The sequence below is a fragment of the Anguilla anguilla genome, chromosome 5, assembly GCF_013347855.1.
Source record: "Anguilla anguilla isolate fAngAng1 chromosome 5, fAngAng1.pri, whole genome shotgun sequence".
Taxonomy (NCBI): Eukaryota; Metazoa; Chordata; class Actinopteri; order Anguilliformes; family Anguillidae; genus Anguilla; species Anguilla anguilla.
In genome coordinates, this window is record NC_049205.1 from 65,381,406 (window position 1) to 65,401,595 (window position 20,190).

Genomic DNA, 20,190 nt, shown 5'->3' on the forward strand with positions numbered 1-20,190 from the left:
TCTCTACCCTCCCCTACCTCCCTACACCGTCCACTACCGCCCTACACCCTCCCCTACCTTTCTCTACCCTCCCCTACCTCCCTACACCCTCCACTACCGCCCTACACTCTCCCCTACCTTTCTCCACCCTCCCCTACCTCCCTACACCCTCCACTACCGCCCTACACCCTCCCATACCTTCCTCCACCCTCCCCTACCTCCCAGCACCCTACCTTACCTCCCTACACTCTACCCTACCTCCATACACCGTCCCCTACATCCCTACATGCTCCACTACCCCCTATACCCTCCGCTACCTCCCTACATCCTCCCATACCTTCCTCCACCCTCCCCTATCCCCTTACACTCTACCCTATCTCCATACACCCTCCCCTACTTCCCTACACCCTCCACTACCTCCCTTCATCCTCCCCCACCTCCCTATACACTACCCTACCTCCATACACCCTCCCCTACCTTTCTCCATCCTCCCCTACCTCCCTGCACTCTACCCTACCTCCCTACACCCTCCACTACCTCCTACACCCTTCCCTACCTTCCTCCACCCTCCCATACCCCTCTACAATCTACCCTACCTCCATACACTCTCCACTACCACCCTACACCCTCCACAAGCCCCTACACCTTCTGCTACGTCCCTACACTTTACCCTACCCCCCTACACCCTCCACTACCCCACACACCCTCTGCTACCTCCCTACACACTCCACTACCTTACTCCACCCTCCCCTACTCCCCTACACTCTAACCTCCCTCCCTACACCCTCCACTACCCCCCTACACTCTACCCTACCCCCCTATACCCTCCACTACCCCATACACCCTCCTCTACCTCCCTGCACTCTACCTTACCTTCCTAGACTCTAACCTACCCCCCAACACCCTCCTCTACCTCCCTACACTTTACCCTACCTCCCCAGACTCTACCCTACCTCCTTACACCCTCCACTACCCCCTACATCCACCCCTATCTCCTAACACTCTACCCTACCTCCCTCCACCCTCCACTACCTCCCTACACCCTCCCCTACCTTCCTCCACCCTCCCCTACCTCCCTACACCCTCCCCTATCCCCTTACACTCTTCCCTACCTCCCTACACCCTCCTCTACCCTCCTCCACTCTCCACTACCTCCCTATACCCTCCTCTACCTTCCTCCACTCTCCACTACCTCCCTATACCCTCCTCTACCTCCCTACACCCTCCCCTACCTCCCTCCACCCTCCCCTACCTTCCTCCACCCTACCCTTTTCATGGTTTCAACAAAGTTCCATTTTAGGTTTGAGATGCAGTGTCTGCCAGTGTGTGTGCGTGTGTGTGTGCATGCATGGGTGTGTGTGTGTGTGTGCATGTGTGCGTTTTCATGGTTTTAACATGGGAAAAGTGGTAAAAATAGATAAGGACGCACCACCTCGTCACCCGCTGACTAATTTATTTATTTCTCTTTCCCCGCCCTTTTTCATTTCTGTCGCTCGTTTGTTCAGATTTTTTTTTTATAAATAGCAGCAAGACTCAGAGCGACATCAGAGATGACGTAGGGTGGCAAGAACACAGTACTAGAGAGAGAGAGAGAGGGAGAGGGAGAGGGAGAGAGAGAGAGGGAGAGAGAGACATTAACACTGCACTGAGAGAGAGAGGGAGAGAGAGAACGAGCGACAGGGACAGAAAAAGAGAGAATATTTCACTTTATGCCCCTTTATAAAGATGTTGTAATATGGTTTTGCATTGTGATAGAACATATTAACTGATTTCATGCCAAATATTTGGTTTGCTATACTCGCTCAGAAATGGCCTTTGGGGGACAGGGCCCTGGAGAGCGGCAGGTTCTGCTTGTTTTTGTTTTAATTTTTAACTGTTCAAACACGTGCTGAGTGACAAGGAGCACCAACAGACCCCGTGGCTCTCCAGAGCCCGAGCACTATACAGTGCTGCAGGTAGGTCTGGCAATCATGAGGTCCATCCAATAAAAGCCACAGAAATGTATGACAAGAACTAAAACGCTTGGTTATTTTTCTTCAATATCTTTCCCATTCAGGGGTGCTTTTGGCCCCGCCCCTCACTGCTTTGCCTCCTCCCTCTCCGATTGGTGCTCCTGTACGTATGTAAGACCATACAAGGCATCCCTTCCCTCTCTGGAAAAAATGAGCACACCCACTCATTCCTTTTAAAAAAGTGTGAGCGCAGATTCATCAGACGGAAGACACCCTTTTATAGAACAGTAACAACTAAACATGCGTGTGTGATACATTCTAAACACAGGTTAAAGGGAGTGTATGTGTGTGTGCATGTGTGTGCGTATGTGAGAGTGTGTGTGTGTGTGCGCATGTGTGACACATTCTAAAGACAGGTTAAGGGAAGTGTTTGTGTGTGTGTATGAGAACATGGTATATGAGGTTGTGTGCGTCTGTGTGAGAGTGTGTGTGTGTGTGTGTGCATGCGTGACACATTTTAAACACAGGTTAAGGGGCGTGTATGTGTGTGTGTATGAGAACATGATATATGAGTGTGTGTGAGTGTGTGTGTGTGTATGTGCGTGTGTGTGTGTGTGTGTGCATATCTGTGACAGTCTGAGGAAGTTCTTTGATTCCCTCAGGGAGAGGGGGAATGGGAAAGGGGACAGGAGATGGGGAATGGGAGAGAGGGAATGGAAGAGGGGGAATTGGAGAGAGGGAATGGGAGAGGAGATAAAGGAGAGGAGAGGTGGGAGTTACAGTGATCCAGAGTAGCTGGCTGTTCTTTTTCCAGCTGGCAGTTCCAACCTTTTTAGACACAAGCAGCTGACTTCACTCACCACTGCCAAAGAGCACTCACTCACTGCCCACTCAGGACCCAACCTGAATCAGGCCCTGGCGCTTCTCTGCCTCACTGCTCTGTCAGAACCCACTCCAGAGCCCACTCTAGAACCTGTTCAGGAACCCACTCCTGGACCTGCTCCAGAACACCCACTAGAACCCGCTCCAGAACCCCCACAAGAACCTGCTCCAGAACCTGCTCGACAAACCACTCCAGAATATGCTCCAGAACCTGCTCAAGAACCTGCTTCAGAACACACTCAAGAACCCACTCTAGAACCTGTTCAGGAACCCACTCCTGGACCTGCTCCAGAGCACCCACTAGAACCCGCTCCAGAACCCCCACAAGAGCCTGTTCAGGAATCTACTAAAGAACCCCCACAAGAACTTGTTCCAGAACCTGCTCGACAAACCACTCCAGAATCTGCTCCAGAATCTGCTCAAGAACCTGCTTCAGAACACACTCAAGAACCCGCTCTAGAACCCCCACTAGAACCTGTTCAGGAAAACGCTCAAGTACCCGCTCCAGAATGATGCTGCTGTACTGTCTCACAAATCTCCACATCTACAGCCGCTAGCAAAAAGTGGCGTGTGGATCCGCTGCTGAATCCCTGGGCATGCCAGCGAACCAGCGTGCTCACAGCTGCCCCTGGTGGTGGCTTACTGAGGGCAAGCTCCAGTGCAGAACTGACTGTTTAAATTACACCGGCTTTTCGGCATCCTTACAGTGAACACTGGACCTGAGCACGTTTAACAGTGCTACACCAAACACGTGACATTTACATTCATCAAGACACAACATAAACATGCACATTTACTTTTTACAATTTATAAACTGAAATATAAAATTTCTTTTTGGAAAAAACATGTAATTTCTAAACAGGAGAGTATGAGGTCTGTATTCATTCTATACTTGTGATTCGCAGCCTACTAAACAGTCACGATGCTGATTGGTTAAAATGCAATTCGGCATAATGTTACATTTTGTAACTCAAAGCCGAAAACCAAATGCTCCTGATTGGCCACACGGTCCCTTTCATTCCAGCCAATGAAATTGCCCAGGCTGACAGAGCAGAGGAGGATGCAGCTCCCAGTAGCCCTGCCAGCCTGAATAGGAACGTTTCCCTGCATCAAGTAATTGGAGTCATGTAGAGAGGTGAGCAGTCTGCTGTAACAACATAGCAGGCAAGGTTATACCCTGCGGTTATGTTTAAATCAATACAGAAATCTCTAATCAGTGGGTAATGCCCAGTGGTTATGTTTAAATCAATACAACAAGCTCAAATCAGGTTAGGGTAAAATCAAATGTTTTATTGGAAAGGGACAGGACTGTGATTACAGGTTTGCTGTTATTGTTGTTTGTTTTCACTGAGCAAAGTCCACCCAACTCCCACCCCCACCGCTCCATGCAATATTACAGCCCAACCTGACAGTCATCAGAGAAACATCTAGATCTTTCTCTGGTTCTGCATGGGACTGCAGAGGAAAGAATGAGAGAAAAATGAAAGAAGCAAGATGGGGATGAGAAGGAAAGGAGAGAAGCAGAATGGAGGGAGACCTGAGAGAATGAGGAGAAGTGAAAGAGGGAGAGGTAGACCAGGCCCCTCCTCTTTTTACATTTATTTCAGTGGGACTTGCTACTCAGCATAATTTCCTTTAATTTAAAATGATATTAAATAATAATATTTATATGATGCGTTATGCCCTGTTTGACTATGTTATGGCCGATGGAGTTAGGGCTTTCTGAACACTTGCAGGCTGTTCAGCACTGCATTGAGTTTCAGGCAAGGGGCGCTATTTGTTCTTCCACACTTCTGAATCTTCTGAATCAGAGAATAAATCACAACAAGGGCTCTAGGGGCGGAATCAGGCTGCAAGGTCTGTACCAGGTGATCCACTAAGCTCCGCCCCTCTGTATTCCCCCCACCCCTGGGTTACAGTGCTGTCCTCTGCCATCCCTTAACCCCGCCCCCTGGCCTCCCTGTCCCGCCCCCTCCCTCTCGCTCCTCCTTCATTGGCTGGCCATGGTGTAGCAGCCGTGCGGGTGCCACTGCATGTCCCGCACGCGCCTGACGGACTGGAACTGCGGGCAGGGGGCGCCATACTCGTTGAAGTGCCGGAAGTCGCCCTTCTCCAGCAGGTACTGGCTGCCACGGTAACCGGGGAACTGGTACCCCACCCACCTGTGGGGGGGGGGGGGGAAGAGGGGGGGCTGTGAATATCTCTCTTCCCATGAGGAACTCTCTTTTTTAAACCCAGATGACTTTTCAAGCTTCGTACGTAAGGCTCAGTGGTGTGAATAGAGCACATTCACTCAGTAACTGCTGCAGGTCTTTATTACATAAATGTGGCATCAGAGCAAATTAAATGTGCAGCAGGATCGCTATGGCCACACCCATTTAACTTTAAGCTTTCAAATTAATCGAGTGCCATTTAATAATTATAATATGCTTTTTTGTCATTGCATCAGGCATTTGAACATTCAAAACAGAGCCCAGGCAGTTATATGTTTGTATGTTCTAGATGGGCTGAATGGCCTGTTCTCCTCATTATGTGTTCTTATGTTCTTATGTTCTAGATGGGCTGAATGGCTTGTTCTCCTCATTATGTATTGTTATGTACTTTTGTAATTGTGAAAAACATGTTGATGCTCATCTTTGTGCTCAGCCTCCTATCTGGAAACTAGAGAAATGTGTAATCACACATTTATTTTGATTACAACTCTGACATTTGACTTAATCCTACAAAATAAAACCATAATGCACAGAACAAGAATGATATATTGCCAGCAAATGTTACAGAAAGAACTTCAGAGAAAAACGATGAAGAGCGAGAGGGGTATGGGCTCGGGGGCAGGGTTTCACGGCGTTAATCGGTCCTTATGAGGTATTTGGGGGAGCGAGGGTGTTCGTCAGTGTGTACGGGTGATTAGGATGTTTTTGAGCTGGAATTTTGGGCTGAGAGCGTTACTCACGTTCCACAGCTCACGATGATGCTGCCCACTCTGTCGGTGAAGCCGTAGGAGAACAGGCTAGGAACGTCATCGTCCACAATCTCCATCTTACGCCCCTTAAATTCACCAACCTCATACAGGCAGATCTTATGCTTCTCAGGGTCCTGAGAGAGAGAGAGAGAGAGAGAGAGAGAGAGAGGGAGGGAGGGAGAGGGAGAGAGGGAGAGTGAGAGTGTGAGAGAGCAAGAGAGAGATAGAGGGAGAGAGAGAGAGAGAGGGAGAGTGATGAACGAAAAACTGCTAATGCTATCAATAAAGGGACCAACAGACCACCTGTTAATGTAACGTATGTACTTCTTACTTATATTATTTTTTGAAGTTTTTGTGCTTGATGTCTTGTGAATGTTTCCCTTCACTCTGTTATTTTTCTGCATTATGCATCTGTGAGTGCTCATGATCTGCGCTGATTCTCATTACCATCCTGACGGGCCGGAAGGACAGCAGGAAGTCGTTCCTGTGGCAGTTGCTCCAGGAGTCCCAGCGAGGGTACTCTCCCTTCTCCAGGATGTACATCTCCCCACAGAGGTTCATCTGCTCATAGCCCACAAACCTGAGGCACAGGTACACAATTACACGCTATACACAGATACACACAGATACACACACACACACACACACACCACACACATACACACCACACACACTACACACACTACACACACACACACACTACACATACATACACACACACACACACACTACACATACATACACACACACACACACACACCACACACACTACACACACACACACACACACACACACACACACGCACACCACACACACTACACACACACTCACACACACACACTACACATACATACACACACACACACACACTACACATACATACACACACACTACACATACACACGCACACACATACATACACACACACATACACACACTACACACACACACACACACTACACATACATACACACACACACTACACACACACACACACTACACATACATACACACACTACACACATACACACACTACACACACACACTACACATACATACACACACACACACTACACACACACACACACTACACATACATACACACACACATACACACACTACACACACACACTACACATACACACACACACCCGCACACACACACACACATACACACACACACACACGCTCTCACACACACACACACTTACACACACACACACACGCTCACACACACTACACACACACGCACACCCACACGCACACTTACACACACACCCACACACACGCTCACTCACACACGCTCACTCTAACACACATACACACACACACACACACCCACTCTTACACACATACATACACACACCCACACACACGCTCACTCACACACACACACATGCTCACACACACATGAGGAAGAGGAGGAGGAGGAGGGATTGAGACTCACGGGCCGCATTCGACTCGCAGAGAGCGCACTCTGTCCATTCCCATGTCGCACACGTTCATGCACTCCCCGCCGATCTCCACACACCTGCCCTGGAAGTTCTCCTGATCGAATACGCACATCTGAGGACGAGAGAAGGCACCCAGTCAACAGCTGTCCATCGGCACGGATTCCTGTCAACTGCCATTCTGTCAACAGTCAAATGCCCTGCCTGCCGCTCATAGCCATGGCAACCACAGTGACATCACAATTAATTTACAAAATGATAAAAAAAGTTGAATGTGACAATTACATTACATTTATTTAGCAGACGCTTTCATCCAAAGCGACGTACAAGAAAATGCATATGCATACATATAACAATGCATACGTATAATGTAGCAAGAAGAGTTAGAAGGTCCTTAATTAAAAAATGTATTCATGCATGTATGTAAATTCATATTTAACAAGCGCATGTAATATGTTGCCTGTCTATATGAGTTATGTAAGACATTATGGCTTAGGAAAGTTGGATTAAAAAATAAAACACCACAAAATAGAATTCATCATGAAAATTTAATTGAAGGATGTACTGTCAAATTAAGAAATTAACTGTAATAGAGGAATGTTGATGAAGGTTAGTGGTAAATATTCTGACCTTTTAAGAGAGTGTAGGTTGTAGCATATATTACTGCTTTAGAGTCCATTTTACATTAAGTGTTAAGAAGTACCTGTGAAGTTGTTTTTGGGATGAGTCTGTTTCAAGGAGAGGCAAGGTTTGGGGAGAGGTGGTTTTGGGATGAGGCGGGTTTTGGAGTGAAGCGGGTTTTGGGGTGAAGGCGGTTTTTTTGTGGTGAAGTGGGTTTTGGGGTGAAGCTGGTTTTGGGGGAGAGGCTGGTTTTGGGGAGAGGTGGATTTTGGGGTGCATCCGTACCTTGTAGGACATCATGCCCATCTCAGACTTCTTGCCCTGAGCAGCCTTACCGTCCGGCTGAGCACAGGGCTTAGAGGACTTCTCTCCACCTGCAGACATGATGGCTGAAGAAAGGAGGGAGGGAGGGATGGAGGGAGGGAGGGAGGGATCAAGTGCCAGAGAGAGGGGGAAGGAGAGAAGCAAACAGGGAGGAGTTATGGAAATTCACATTAAACACATTGGCAAAAAATAATATATAATAGATTTAAAGAAGATATATGCATAGATAATATATATAATCAGCATCTCATGCTTCTACAATGTTTGCATTTGCCTTGTTCTTTAAAAATATTCCTTCTTTTTCAAAATCTGTAATGCCCAATCACGCACAAGCTACTTGTTGTAGCCATGATTGGTTCAGAAAACAAGCATGCACTCTCAGCTATGTGTGATGTCAGCTGCCGCTTCCTGTCAGGGAAAGGCATCTCCTGTGCCGCTCAAGAGCTGAACACGCAGGCACCTGATCAATCAATGGAAGGTGCTGGTGCACAATGAGACAATGTGAGAGCCAATCACATCGCCCTGTTGGGCGGCTGGTCGCAGTCAGCAATGGCACAGACCATGGGGCCCATCCACATACTGGAACAGAGCCTTAACAGTTACCAGACCATGGGGCCCAATCACACACTGGAACAGAGCCTTAACAGATACCAGACCATGGGGCCCATCCACATACTGGAACAGAGCCTTAACAGATACCAGACCATGGGGCCCATCCACACACTGGAACAGAGCCTTAACAGATACCAGACCATGGGGCCCATCCACACACTGGAACAGAACCTTAACAGATACCAGACCATGGGGCCCATCCACAGACTGGAACAGAGCCTTAACAGATACCAGACCATGGGGCCCATCCACACACTGGAACAGAGCCTTAACTGATACCAGACCATGGGGCCCATCCACAGACTGGAACAGAGCCTTAACAGATACCAGACCATGTGGTCCATCCACAGACTGGAACAGAGCCTTAACTGATACCAGACCATGTGGTCCATCCACAGACTGGAACAGAGCCTTAACTGATACCACAACTATGGGGCCTAAACAGCAGAAATTACCCAGCAGGCTGATTGTGTATTAAAGGTTTGTGATGTACAGATACATTATACCAGAAAGCAACTGGGAGAGATAGATGGAAAGGGGGAAGAGCAGAAAGAGAGAGATGGAAGGGGGAGAGGAGAGAGAGAGATGGAATGGAGGAGAGCAGAGAGAGAGAGGGAAAGGGGGAGAGCAGAGAGAGAGAGAGATGGAGAGGAGAGCATAGAGAGAAAGATGGAGAGGAGGAGAGTAGAGAGAGAGAGATGGAAAGGGGGAAAGCAGAGAGAGAGAGAGATGGAAAGGGGGAGAGCAGAGAGAGAAAGATGGAGAGGAGGAGAGTAGAGAGAGAGAGATGGAAAGGGGGAAAACAGAGAGAGAGAGAGATGGAGAGGAGGAGAGCATAGAGAGAAAGATGGAGAGGAGGAGAGTAGAGAGAGAGAGATGGAAAGGGGGAGAGCAGAGAGAGAGAGATGGAAAGGGGGAGAGCAGAGAGAGAGAGAGAGATGGAGGACGGTGACAGAACATGCTGATAGCACAGCACACCAAGCTCATTTTACACCCCTGGATAAAACATCCTCTAAATCCTTCACACATCTCTGTAATTAACATCCTCTAAATCCTTCACACATCTCTGTAATTAATTTATCCTTTAAACACCACACTCACCCTATCCTGCCACACCCACACACACGGCACTCTGGGGGAAGCAAAGTCTAGCTGGTGTAGACTGTCTGTCTCTTTCCCCCTCTCCTCTCTAACCTGTGTGTGGGGTAGATGTGTGCTCTCTCTTTCTCCCTCTCTTACCTCTGTGTGTGTGGTAGATGTGTGCTCTCTCTTTCTTCCTCTCTGACCTCTGTGTGTGTGGTAGATGTGTGCTCTCTCTTTCTCCCTCTCTTACCTCTGTGTGTGTGGTAGATGTGTGCTCTCTCTTTCTTCCTCTCTTACCTCTGTGTGTGTGGTAGATTTGTGCTCTCTCTTTCTCCCTCTCTTACCTCTGTGTGTGTGGTAGATGTGTGCTCTCTCTTTCTCCCTCTCTTACCGGTGTGGGGTAGATCTGTGCTCTCTCTTTCTCCCTGTCTTACCCCTGTGTGTGTGGTAGATGTGTGGTCTCTCTTTCTCCCTCTCTTACCTCTGTGTGTGGTAGATGTGTGGTCTCTCTTGAGGACTGTGAGCCTGGCATTTGGTTTTGGCTCTTTTATACCTCAACACTCTGCCACAGAGGATTAGCAGCACAGAAACAAACCTGCTGAGCTCAGAGAAACCACAGAATAGAAAACTCATTATCATCAAAGAGAGAGAGACTGAGAGAGAGGGGGGAAAGAGAGAGAGGGGGAGGGAGAGAGTGAGAAAGGGGGGAGAAAGATGACAGAGAGAGAAAGAGGAAGAGAGAGAGAGAAAATAAGGCAGAGGAAAGAAATTAAAGAGAGAAAAAGACAAGGAAAGAAGAAGGGAAGGCAGATTGTTCTGGGGGAAACCAGAGTAGCCAGCAGCTACTGAACAGTACACACACCTTGCACATACATGTATCACTGCACACACCCTGGACATACATGTATCACTACACACACCCTGCACATACATGTATCACTGCACACACATAAACACACACTACACACACCCTGCACATACATGTATCACTGCACCCACCCTGGACATACATGTATCACTACACACACAAACACACACTACACACACTCTGCATATACATGTATCACTACACACACCCTGTACATACATGTATCACCACACACACATAAACACACACTACACACACCCTGTATATACATGTATCACTACACACACCCTGCACATACATGTATCACTACACACACACAAACACACACTACACACGCCCTGTACATACATGTATCACTACACACACCCTGGAAATACATGTATCACTACACACACACAAACACAAACTACACACACCCTGTACATACATGTATCAATACACACACCCTGCATATACATGTATCACCACACGCACACAAACACACACTACACACACCCTGCACATACGTGTCACTACACACGCCCTGTACATACATGTGTCACTGCACACACACACACACACTACACACACCCTGCACATACATGTATCACTACACACACACAAACACACACCCTGTACATACATGTATCACTACACACACCCTGGAAATACAGGTATCACTACACACACACAAACACACACTACACACACCCTGTACATACATGTATCAGTACACACACCCTGCATATACATGTATCACCACACACACACAAACACACACTACACACCCTGCACATACATGTGTCACTACACACGCCCTGTACATACATGTATCACTGCACACACACAAACACACACTACACACACCCTGCACATACATGTATCACTACACACACACAAACACACACTACACACACCCTGTACATACATGTGTCACTACACACGCACTGTACATACATGTATCACTACACACACACAAACACACACTACACCCACCCTGTACAGAGATGTATCACTACACACACCCTTTACATACACGTATCAGTACACACACCCTGCACATACATGTATCACTACACCCACCCTGGACATACATGTATCACTACACCCACCCTGCACATACATGTATCAGTACACCCACCCTGGACATACATGTGTCAGTATACACACACACACTACACACACACTGTGCATACATGTATCAGTACACCCACCCTGGACATACATGTGTCAGTATGCACACACACACTACACACACCCTGCACATACATGTATCAGTACGCGCACACACACACACGTGTAACTGTGGGAATGCAGTAGCTGTGTAAAACAGGAAGTGAGGATGGGAGGGGAGGAGCCACACTCCGAGGCACTCTCCCTCAGGAGCAGGTGGGAGCAGATTTCAGCAGCGTGTCAAGTGCTCATCGAGTGGAGAGCTGTAATTCTGCTGCACTGGAGAGCATGGGGCTCTCTCCCGGGCCTCAGGCGTGAGCACGGTCCCTCTTCAGCCCTCTCCACTCCAGCACTTCCTCATCCGAGTGGGCCGGGTGAGCCACTCTGCAGAGTCACCTGACACGCAGATCCGCTCGCTAGCTACCGCCGTATCCGTCGCTCTGTCACAGGCCTCCACTGGCCACACCCCTTACAGAACTGGCCACACCCCTTCCACGGCCTCTCAAGAGGTGCAGCAGGGCGAGGTCAGGAGGTTTCTGGTTTAGTGGCAGATTGAGCAGATAATCAGCTCTGTCTATCTCAATTATTATTGTTGTTATTATTGTTATATTGGGGTGGGGGGGATTGTCAGTTGTTTCCCATTGCTATGGAGGTGAATACAGAATCTGTAATCAGTGCATTTACTGGGGGGGGGGATTATAAGGGAAGTGAGGACACATTTCTGATAAACCTCATCTGATAGAACAGATGATAAAAACTTTTTTTTATTGTTATGGAGCCAACATACTCCATAAGACTTTGGTGCAATCAAACATTATCACAGTACAGCAGGCATATACTTCACTTTGAAATACTTCAACTGTTTAGACACCAGGAAAGTTCCAACAGATTACTGACAATTTAAATGAAGCATCTATTTTCACCAATACTCTGAGTATTACGTTAGTTACATGTTGGACAGCAGTTTCTCATGTGTGAACACAGAGGCCCTCCACATCAGCCAGACCGTATACAACCGGATGGCACATTTATGCGTGTACTGTTCATTCCAACTGCTGTGAGGCGACAGTGCCGCCCTCAACACAACATGAATAAAGCAAATGATTTTTTGATGCAGCAGTATTACTGTAAACAGTGAAGATAAGAATACTACTACTAAGGCTATTACTATTATTACTACTACTGATAATAATAATAATAATAATAATAATAATAATGCATATACAAATACATATACTGTATGCATGTACGCACACACACACACACAATCTCCCAGTATCGCATGACAACAAAATACATGTTGAAATTAATTTTACATGTAATCTTGTTCTACCAAATAGGGATCCTATTGAGATGCCACCAGCCCGAGAACATATCAACAGCAGTCAATGGAAGATAAAAGTTAATGCATTACAGGCTGACAAAAGTGTTCCAGTATTTATCCAAAATGAAATATTCTCATTCAAGTTTCATATTTTCTCTCAACCCATATACACACACTCACGCGCCCATTCCCTCATTATGGCCAGGTCTTTGTACTCTGTATGACTGACAGTGCTGACAAGCAGGAATATGCGGACTTAGCCTATTGTGCGACTCCCATTCACCACAAACGCACTCGTGCGCTGCCTTCAGTTTTGGGGCATTGGAAGGGCTTATAACGCTCGCGAGGCCACACTATATCATCTGCTGAGTCGGCAGACCCGATTCCATTGGGAAAATAACAGAAGTCCGAAAAGAAAGGGAGACGTCACTCGTGTTTTACACACAGAAACCTACAAACACGCACACACACAACCGCACAATAAGCACAGCATACGCACGCGAACGCAACGGCGTCCGGTATAAAACAGGAGAGCCAGATTCCCACAAAGCTCTACGCAAAACAGGGAAGGCGCGTACCACTCGCGAGCTCCAGCACAAGGGACGATTTAGGTAAGGCGCTGATTCGGTGGTGAAAGTAACGGGAACAGTTCATAATAATCGTGTAATTATTGTGGCAACACGTTTTATGCTCATTATTGCCACAAAAAAAAAAAAAAAAACCATTTGAAACATTTATTGATACATTTTTGCCTATATGAAGATGTGAGGCACAAATATAATAAATATACAAAATTAGCTATTTCATTATAAAGACATTATTTTGAATTATACACACATTCATACATATTACTTTGTATAACGAAGTGATTTGATCATTGGATTATTAAGATAATGGTTAATATGAAATCAATTTGACTGAAGAGATAAGTAGATGTATAAAACAAGACATTTTTATAATGAAATATAATTTAATATGTCTGCATTTATTATTATTATTATTATTATTATTATTATAGGGGTGGTGGATGCACTGATTCGGGCAGCTTGTTATCACCTGTGGGTGTACTTCTAGAAAGGATGTGGGGTGGAGCTCAGAATTTTGGAGGCTGTGACCAATCAGATCAGCCGCCTTAAACCGGGTGCGGGGCAGAGGACCCCGGCTCCAGGGGGCGGGATCCGTTCCTGGTTTTCAGTTTCTCCTCTTAATCACGCAACCGACCCGATAATCCACAATCCGCCATTTTATCTGCATTAGTTACTGCGCTAATGAATGGCAGCTGAAGGCCGCTGCTCTTGTGTCCGTTTATTTATTTATTTGATGTGTCATTGTGGTCGTATCGATGTGAACATGTGATCTATGCCAGTGTTTCTCAGCCCTGGTCCTGGGGACCCGCTGTGTAGGCTGGTTTTTTGTCAAAGCCAATCTTATGATCAATTAAGTTCATTTAAAAGTTCTAGCATAATTGTGTAGTTAAACTTGCTTAATGGAGGTTTGGCCTTTTGCTGTAAGTAAACTCCGTTTCTTTCAGACAGATGGTTTCTGGTTTCCAGACCCTCAGCAAAGGGGACCCAGCTGACTTCACCTGTCAGTTTGCAATTCATAACATTTAACATGGAACCTCTTTCAGTTTAGAGTTATTTGCTGAATCGTACATACAGCACAGTAAAGTTAGTCTGACTGGTTCAAATTCCTGGGATATGAATAGGGATATTTATTTTTAGCTATTTCTTGCATAACATGGCTTTAAGAGGGTAAACTATCCTTCAATAGATGTAACAAATCTAATTTAGAACAATTAGTGTCAAATTAAGAACAATTGTCAGCTCATATCATTACAGAGCTTGTTGCTGTGGTTGGAACAAAAACCAGCGCACACAGTGAGACCAGGACTGGGGTTGAGAAACACAGAACAATACAGGAAATGACCTCATTCAGTCAGAGTAACCAGCAGAAACACGCCTGGCAGGAACTCCATAAATGAACCCCCTCCCCCCTCAGGAATGCCCTCAGTCACATGGTCTTTATCGCACTCGCTGATTGGCCCTTTACTGCATGCAGTGTGTCTGACTCCCCCCTCTTCCCCAGGTAAAATGCAGAGGGTGACGAAGGCTCACATGGCTCCGCCCATGATGATGACTGGGATGGGCATGGCCCCTTTCTTTAAGGTAACCTCACCTGAAACAGTGCTGTCCATTTTGGCAGCTGCATGCTCCACTGAACCAGTTTAGGTTAAGAGCGTAACAGGTCTTTAAATGTATAGAATGGCTTTAAGTGCATAGTATGCCACACACACACTCTCTCTCTCTCACACACACACACACGCACACTCACTCACTCACACATACACTCTCTCTCTCTCTCACACACACACACACACACACACTGCAGATGACCGTGTTCGAGCGCACACACACACACACACTCTCTCACACACACACACACACACAGTGCTCAGTGCTGGTCTCTCCTGCAGATGACCGTGTTCGAGCAGGAACACTTCCAGGGCAGGTGTCAGGAGTTCACAGCAGAGTGCTGTAATATCCAGGACTGCGGCTTCGACAACATCCGCTCCGTCAGAGTGGAGAGTGGAGCGTGAGTACCTCTGAGCAGCCTGTGGGTCTCTCTGAATGTGCCTGAGCAGTGTGTGGGTCTCTCTGAATGTGCCCGAGCAGCCTGTGGGTCTCTCTGAATGTGCCTGAGCAGCCTGTGGGTCTCTCTGAATGTGCCTGAGCAGCCTGTGGGTCTCTCTGAATGTGTCTGAGCAGCATGTGGTCATTTTTGGTAAAGGAGGGGGAGCCATTTTGGAACCCCAGAGTGTCTGAGCAGGGCTGTCTCTGTGCTCTCCTGTCTGAGCAGGTGGGTGGGCTTCGAGCACCATGACTTCCAGGGGCAGCAGTTTGTGCTGGAGAGGGGGGAGTACCCCCACTGGGACGCCTACAGTGGAAACCTGTCCTACCATGTGGAGAGGATGATGTCATTCCGCCCCATCTACTGCGCTGTGAGTGTGTGTGTGAGAGAGTGTTTGTATGTGTGTGCGTGTGTATGTGAGTGTGTGTGTGTATGAGTGTTTGTGTGTGTGTGTGTGTGAGACAGTATTCCTCACAGCCTCTCTCTGATGGCAGTCTCACCAGAGCAGTCGTATGATGATCTTTGAGAAGGAGAACTTCCTGGGTCGCAGTGTGGAGCTGTGTGATGACTACCCCTCCCTGCAGGCCATGGGCTGGTGCAACAACGAAGTGGGATCCATGCATGTGCAGTGTGGAGCGTGAGTAACCCAGCACTGTCACAGTCTTACTGCTACACAACCTTACTGCTACACTACTTTACTGTCACAGCCTTACTGCTACACAACCTTACTGCTACACTACTTTACTGTCACAGTCTTACTGCTACACAACCTTACTGCTACACAACCTTACTGCTACACAACCTTACTGTAACACAACTTCACTGTTACACAGTCTTACTGTTACACAACCGCACTGTAACAATTTTATTGTTACACACCCTTACTGTTGCACACCATTACTGTTACACACCCCTATTGTTACACACCTTTATTACAATCCTCCCTTACTGTAACTTTTTCTGCTAACTTTCATAATGCATGGTATGCACAACCTTATCAGGCCCATTGGGCTATTTTAAAACTCCTGCTTAGAGCTTACAGTGTAGGTGGGCAATTTACACCTCTCCCCTCCCTCGCTCTCTCCCCCTCTCATCTAACCTCTCCTCTCTACTTTTACCACTTTATCTCTCTGCCCCCCCACCCCCCGCCCCCCCCCCAGGTTCGTGTGCTATCAGTACCCCGGCTACAGAGGCCAGCAGTACATCATGGAGTGTGAGAGGCACAGTGGAGACTACCAGCACTGGAGGAACTGGGGATCCCACTGCCAGACCCCCCAAATCCAGTCCATCCGCAGGATCCAGCACTGAGACAGGGGACTGCTCACACACACACACACACACACACACGCACACACACACACACACACACACACATGCACAGAAGAGCAGAGGAATACTGACACGCTGAAGACTATAATAAAATTGAGAGGCACATCCACACCCCCCCACCCCCCGGCCCCTGTACCTGGCCGACTCTTCTAGAATATTCTGAGAATAGCCGCCTCCCAGTGTAGGAGCAGAATGGAGCCAGTGACTAATAAAATAATGCTCACCTCAAAGCCCTGCACCTGTGCTCTTATTGAGTGGGTGGGTGTGTGTGTGTGTGTGTGTGTGTATGAGTGCTTGTGTGTGTGTGTGTGTGTGTGTGTGTGTGCTTGCATGTGTGTGTTGTCCCCCTGGACTGAAGAGAACAGTGCTGGTCTGGCCCGTAAATGTACTGTAATAATTCCTCAGCTTTCTTATGAACGCACAGCCGACCCTCCTCGTGCGTTTACTCACTTTACCCAGCAGGGGCAGCAGAGGGCCACACACAGAGACGAGATCACAGCTCTGACACATCATGGAGGGGAATCAAACCCCCAGCCATGAGCGGGGAGGGGTGTATGGGTTAGAGCAGGGTTGTCCAGTCTTATGGGAAAACGGCCGGAGTGGGTGCAGGTTTTTGTTTAGCCGAGCACTATCACACCCAGTAAAACCAAAGGACTAATCATGGTCTTCAATCACAACAAGCAGAATCAATCAGGTGTCTTCGTGTTGAGTTAAAACAAAAACCTGCACCCACACCAGCCCATTTCCGATAAGATTGGACACCCCTGTTTCAGAGTCAGCTGTCTGGTTAGTTTTTAACAGCCACCTGTGCCAGTGCCAGGCTCCCGTGGGCTGATCATATCACATAATATTTTGTGCTCTCCCTCTCAAAACATTAAAAACAATGAACAATGTAATGAGCCATAAAACACTTCCGGTAAGCCTGAGACAACCGGCTCTGGAACGCCATCCAAGAGGACTGAGAGCGCCATTAACAGCCTATTTCAGGCTGCTGTCGCCATCTGGTGGCTCACCCAAGAACAGCAATAAAACAATACTGCGGGGCTTTGAGGGGGGGAAAAAACCTGCAAGTTCAGGAGTTGAAACGCACACCTGATTCCAGGAACAGTTCGGACAACAAGTGTTGGCAGTATCATGCTATAATAATAATAATAATAATAATAATAATAATAGGTCGCAGAAAAATGCTGTTTTCATCAGGAGGGGCTGGGAAGCGCCAGACGGATGGAGCCAAACACAGGCGAGCCAACGCGAAGCTTCAGCCGAACGAGATCTGCATTTAGGGCAAAGATCCATAACCCCCACAAGACAATGACCCCAGGCACATGAAAAAACAACACACGAATGGGTTAAAAACAGAGAGGCCAGCATTTTGGAAGGGCCCAGCCAAAACTCAGACTTCAGTCCCACCAATAAGCTGTGGTCTGACCTGAAAATCACTGTTCACAGATACTCTCAGTCTAACTTGGCAGTTTCCAACTTTTCGTGGAGAACTGGGCAAAAATCCCTGAATCTACGTGTTCAAAGTTCACACAGGCATACCCAACAGAGCTGCAACGCCGTCCAAGGATAAAACCTGTCGATAAATTGCTAGCTAGCCGGGATAACAATCTTACCGTGAGACCATTTTGACCTAAAACCCAGCTGAATTTTCATATTGGCTAGGTGACAAGTGACGGCGAACCTGTCATAAAGCTAGCTGGCATTCAAACCCGGTTTCAGAAGGTCTTTGAGATAGACATAGAAAGACGTTGTGTGTAGGCCTACACTGCGTGACCACCATTTTAAAAAGCAAGACAGAGCTAGGGAGATTAATTTGATTTAGTTATGGTTTCATGCGATTTTTAAAAATAATCTTATGACAAAAATTAGTGCTAATCATATGGCATAAAACGTGAAGGAACTTTCCTGATAGAATCATTGTTTTCGTAGATTTAACGACCAGAGGTTCGGTGAAAACAGAACTATCAACGAGAGTTTTGCATAACAGCGGTCCACATAGAACTATCAACGAGAGTTTTGCTTGACAACGGTAAAACAATATGCCCAAAAAGCCGCGGAAGAATGTTTCCATTTCAGTCGATTAAGTCGATAAAAATCAATAATATAAAAGCAACCATACACTCACCGGCCACTTTATTAGGTACACCTTGCTAGTACCGGGTTGTCTTCTGCAGCTGTAGCCCACCTGCTTCAAGGTTCGACGTGTTATGCGTTCAGAGATGCTCTGCTGCATACCGCGGTTGTAACGAGTGGTTATTTGAGTTACTGTTGCCTTTCTATCAGCTCGAACCAGCCTGGCCATTCTCCTCTGACCTCTGCATCAACAAGGCATTTTCGCCCAGAGAACTGCCGCTCACTGGATATTTTCTCTTTTTCGGACCATTCTCTGTAAACCCTAGAGATGATTGTGCGTGAAAATCCCAGTAGATCATCAGTTTCTGAAATACTCAAACCAGCCCGTCTGGCACCAACAACCATGCCACGTTCAAAGTCACTTAAATCACCTTTCTTCCCCATTCTGATGCTTGGCTTGAACTTCAGCAGACCGTCTTGACCATGTCTACATGCCTATAATGCATTGAATTGCTTCCATGTGATTGGCTGATTAGATATTTGCGTTAACGAGCAGTTGAACAGGTGTACCTAATAAAGCGGTCGTAGGCCTACATTCTTTTCCAATAACGGGACATCCCGTCGTGGTTTGTAACTTACTTCAGCAATTCAACATTCAGCTATAACAATTTGGATTAAGTCTAATGGACAGTTGCATTTGTCTAGCCTGATTTTTTAGAAATTCGTAACTCAAACTGAATACGTTAAAAGGGGTCATTAACACATTTTTATATCCCTGATAAAACAACAATAAAAAAAACGCTGCATATTAATAACAGGTACTTAAATGACAACTGTTGGCCATGAATGCTTCCAGTCTTCTCTAAAAAATAACTGAAGGCCTCTGACCAAGAAAAATTCTTAAAGAGGGTGAACAGGACACATGGAGCGCACAGGACACATG

The 20,190-nt window shown here is 47.0% G+C and overlaps 2 protein-coding genes across 4 annotated transcripts; one reads left to right on the forward strand and one right to left on the reverse strand.

Moving 5' to 3' along the window:
* Nucleotides 1–4,775: 4,775 nt before the first annotated feature.
* Nucleotides 4,776–19,321, reverse strand: LOC118227132 (beta-crystallin B1-like). 3 transcript variants are annotated; one of them, XM_035417285.1, is made up of 6 exons: nt 19,300–19,321; nt 8,134–8,237; nt 7,224–7,342; nt 6,223–6,355; nt 5,767–5,909; nt 4,776–4,975 (listed from the first exon to the last, which is right to left on the reverse strand). In XM_035417285.1, exons 2-6 carry the CDS (start codon nt 8,230–8,232, stop codon nt 4,804–4,806), a joined length of 666 nt encoding a protein of 221 aa, XP_035273176.1. In that variant the 5' UTR covers nt 8,233–8,237; nt 19,300–19,321; the 3' UTR covers nt 4,776–4,803. The 3 variants fall into 3 exon arrangements, with proteins under 3 accessions (XP_035273176.1, XP_035273174.1, XP_035273175.1); XM_035417283.1 differs by lacking the exon at nt 19,300–19,321 and adding an exon at nt 10,349–10,538; XM_035417284.1 differs by lacking the exon at nt 19,300–19,321 and adding an exon at nt 10,259–10,283.
* On the forward strand, nt 13,523–17,397 carry LOC118227133 (beta-crystallin A1-like). Its single transcript, XM_035417286.1, has 6 exons — nt 13,523–13,822; nt 15,300–15,379; nt 15,688–15,806; nt 16,071–16,212; nt 16,337–16,479; nt 17,003–17,397. Exons 2-6 carry the CDS (start codon nt 15,305–15,307, stop codon nt 17,148–17,150), a joined length of 627 nt encoding a protein of 208 aa, XP_035273177.1. The 5' UTR covers nt 13,523–13,822; nt 15,300–15,304; the 3' UTR covers nt 17,151–17,397.
* Nucleotides 19,322–20,190: the final 869 nt, after the last annotated feature.

Excerpts from the sequence above, each read along its gene's own strand:
- LOC118227132 (XM_035417285.1), bottom strand. The coding sequence starts at position 8,232 with ATGTCTGCAGGTGGAGAGAAGTCCTCTAAGCCCTGTGCTCAGCCGGAC. Across the intron at positions 7,343-8,133 it reads TGGGCATGATGTCCTACAAG|ATGTGCGTATTCGATCAGGA; the intron begins GTACGGATGCAC and ends TCTCGTCCTCAG. Across the intron at positions 4,976-5,766 it reads ATCATCGTGAGCTGTGGAAC|GTGGGTGGGGTACCAGTTCC; the intron begins GTGAGTAACGCT and ends CCCCCCCCACAG.
- LOC118227133 (XM_035417286.1), top strand. The coding sequence starts at position 15,305 with ATGCAGAGGGTGACGAAGGCTCACATGGCTCCGCCCATGATGATGACT. Across the intron at positions 15,807-16,070 it reads GTCAGAGTGGAGAGTGGAGC|GTGGGTGGGCTTCGAGCACC; the intron begins GTGAGTACCTCT and ends CTGTCTGAGCAG. Across the intron at positions 16,480-17,002 it reads ATGCATGTGCAGTGTGGAGC|GTTCGTGTGCTATCAGTACC; the intron begins GTGAGTAACCCA and ends CCCCCCCCCCAG.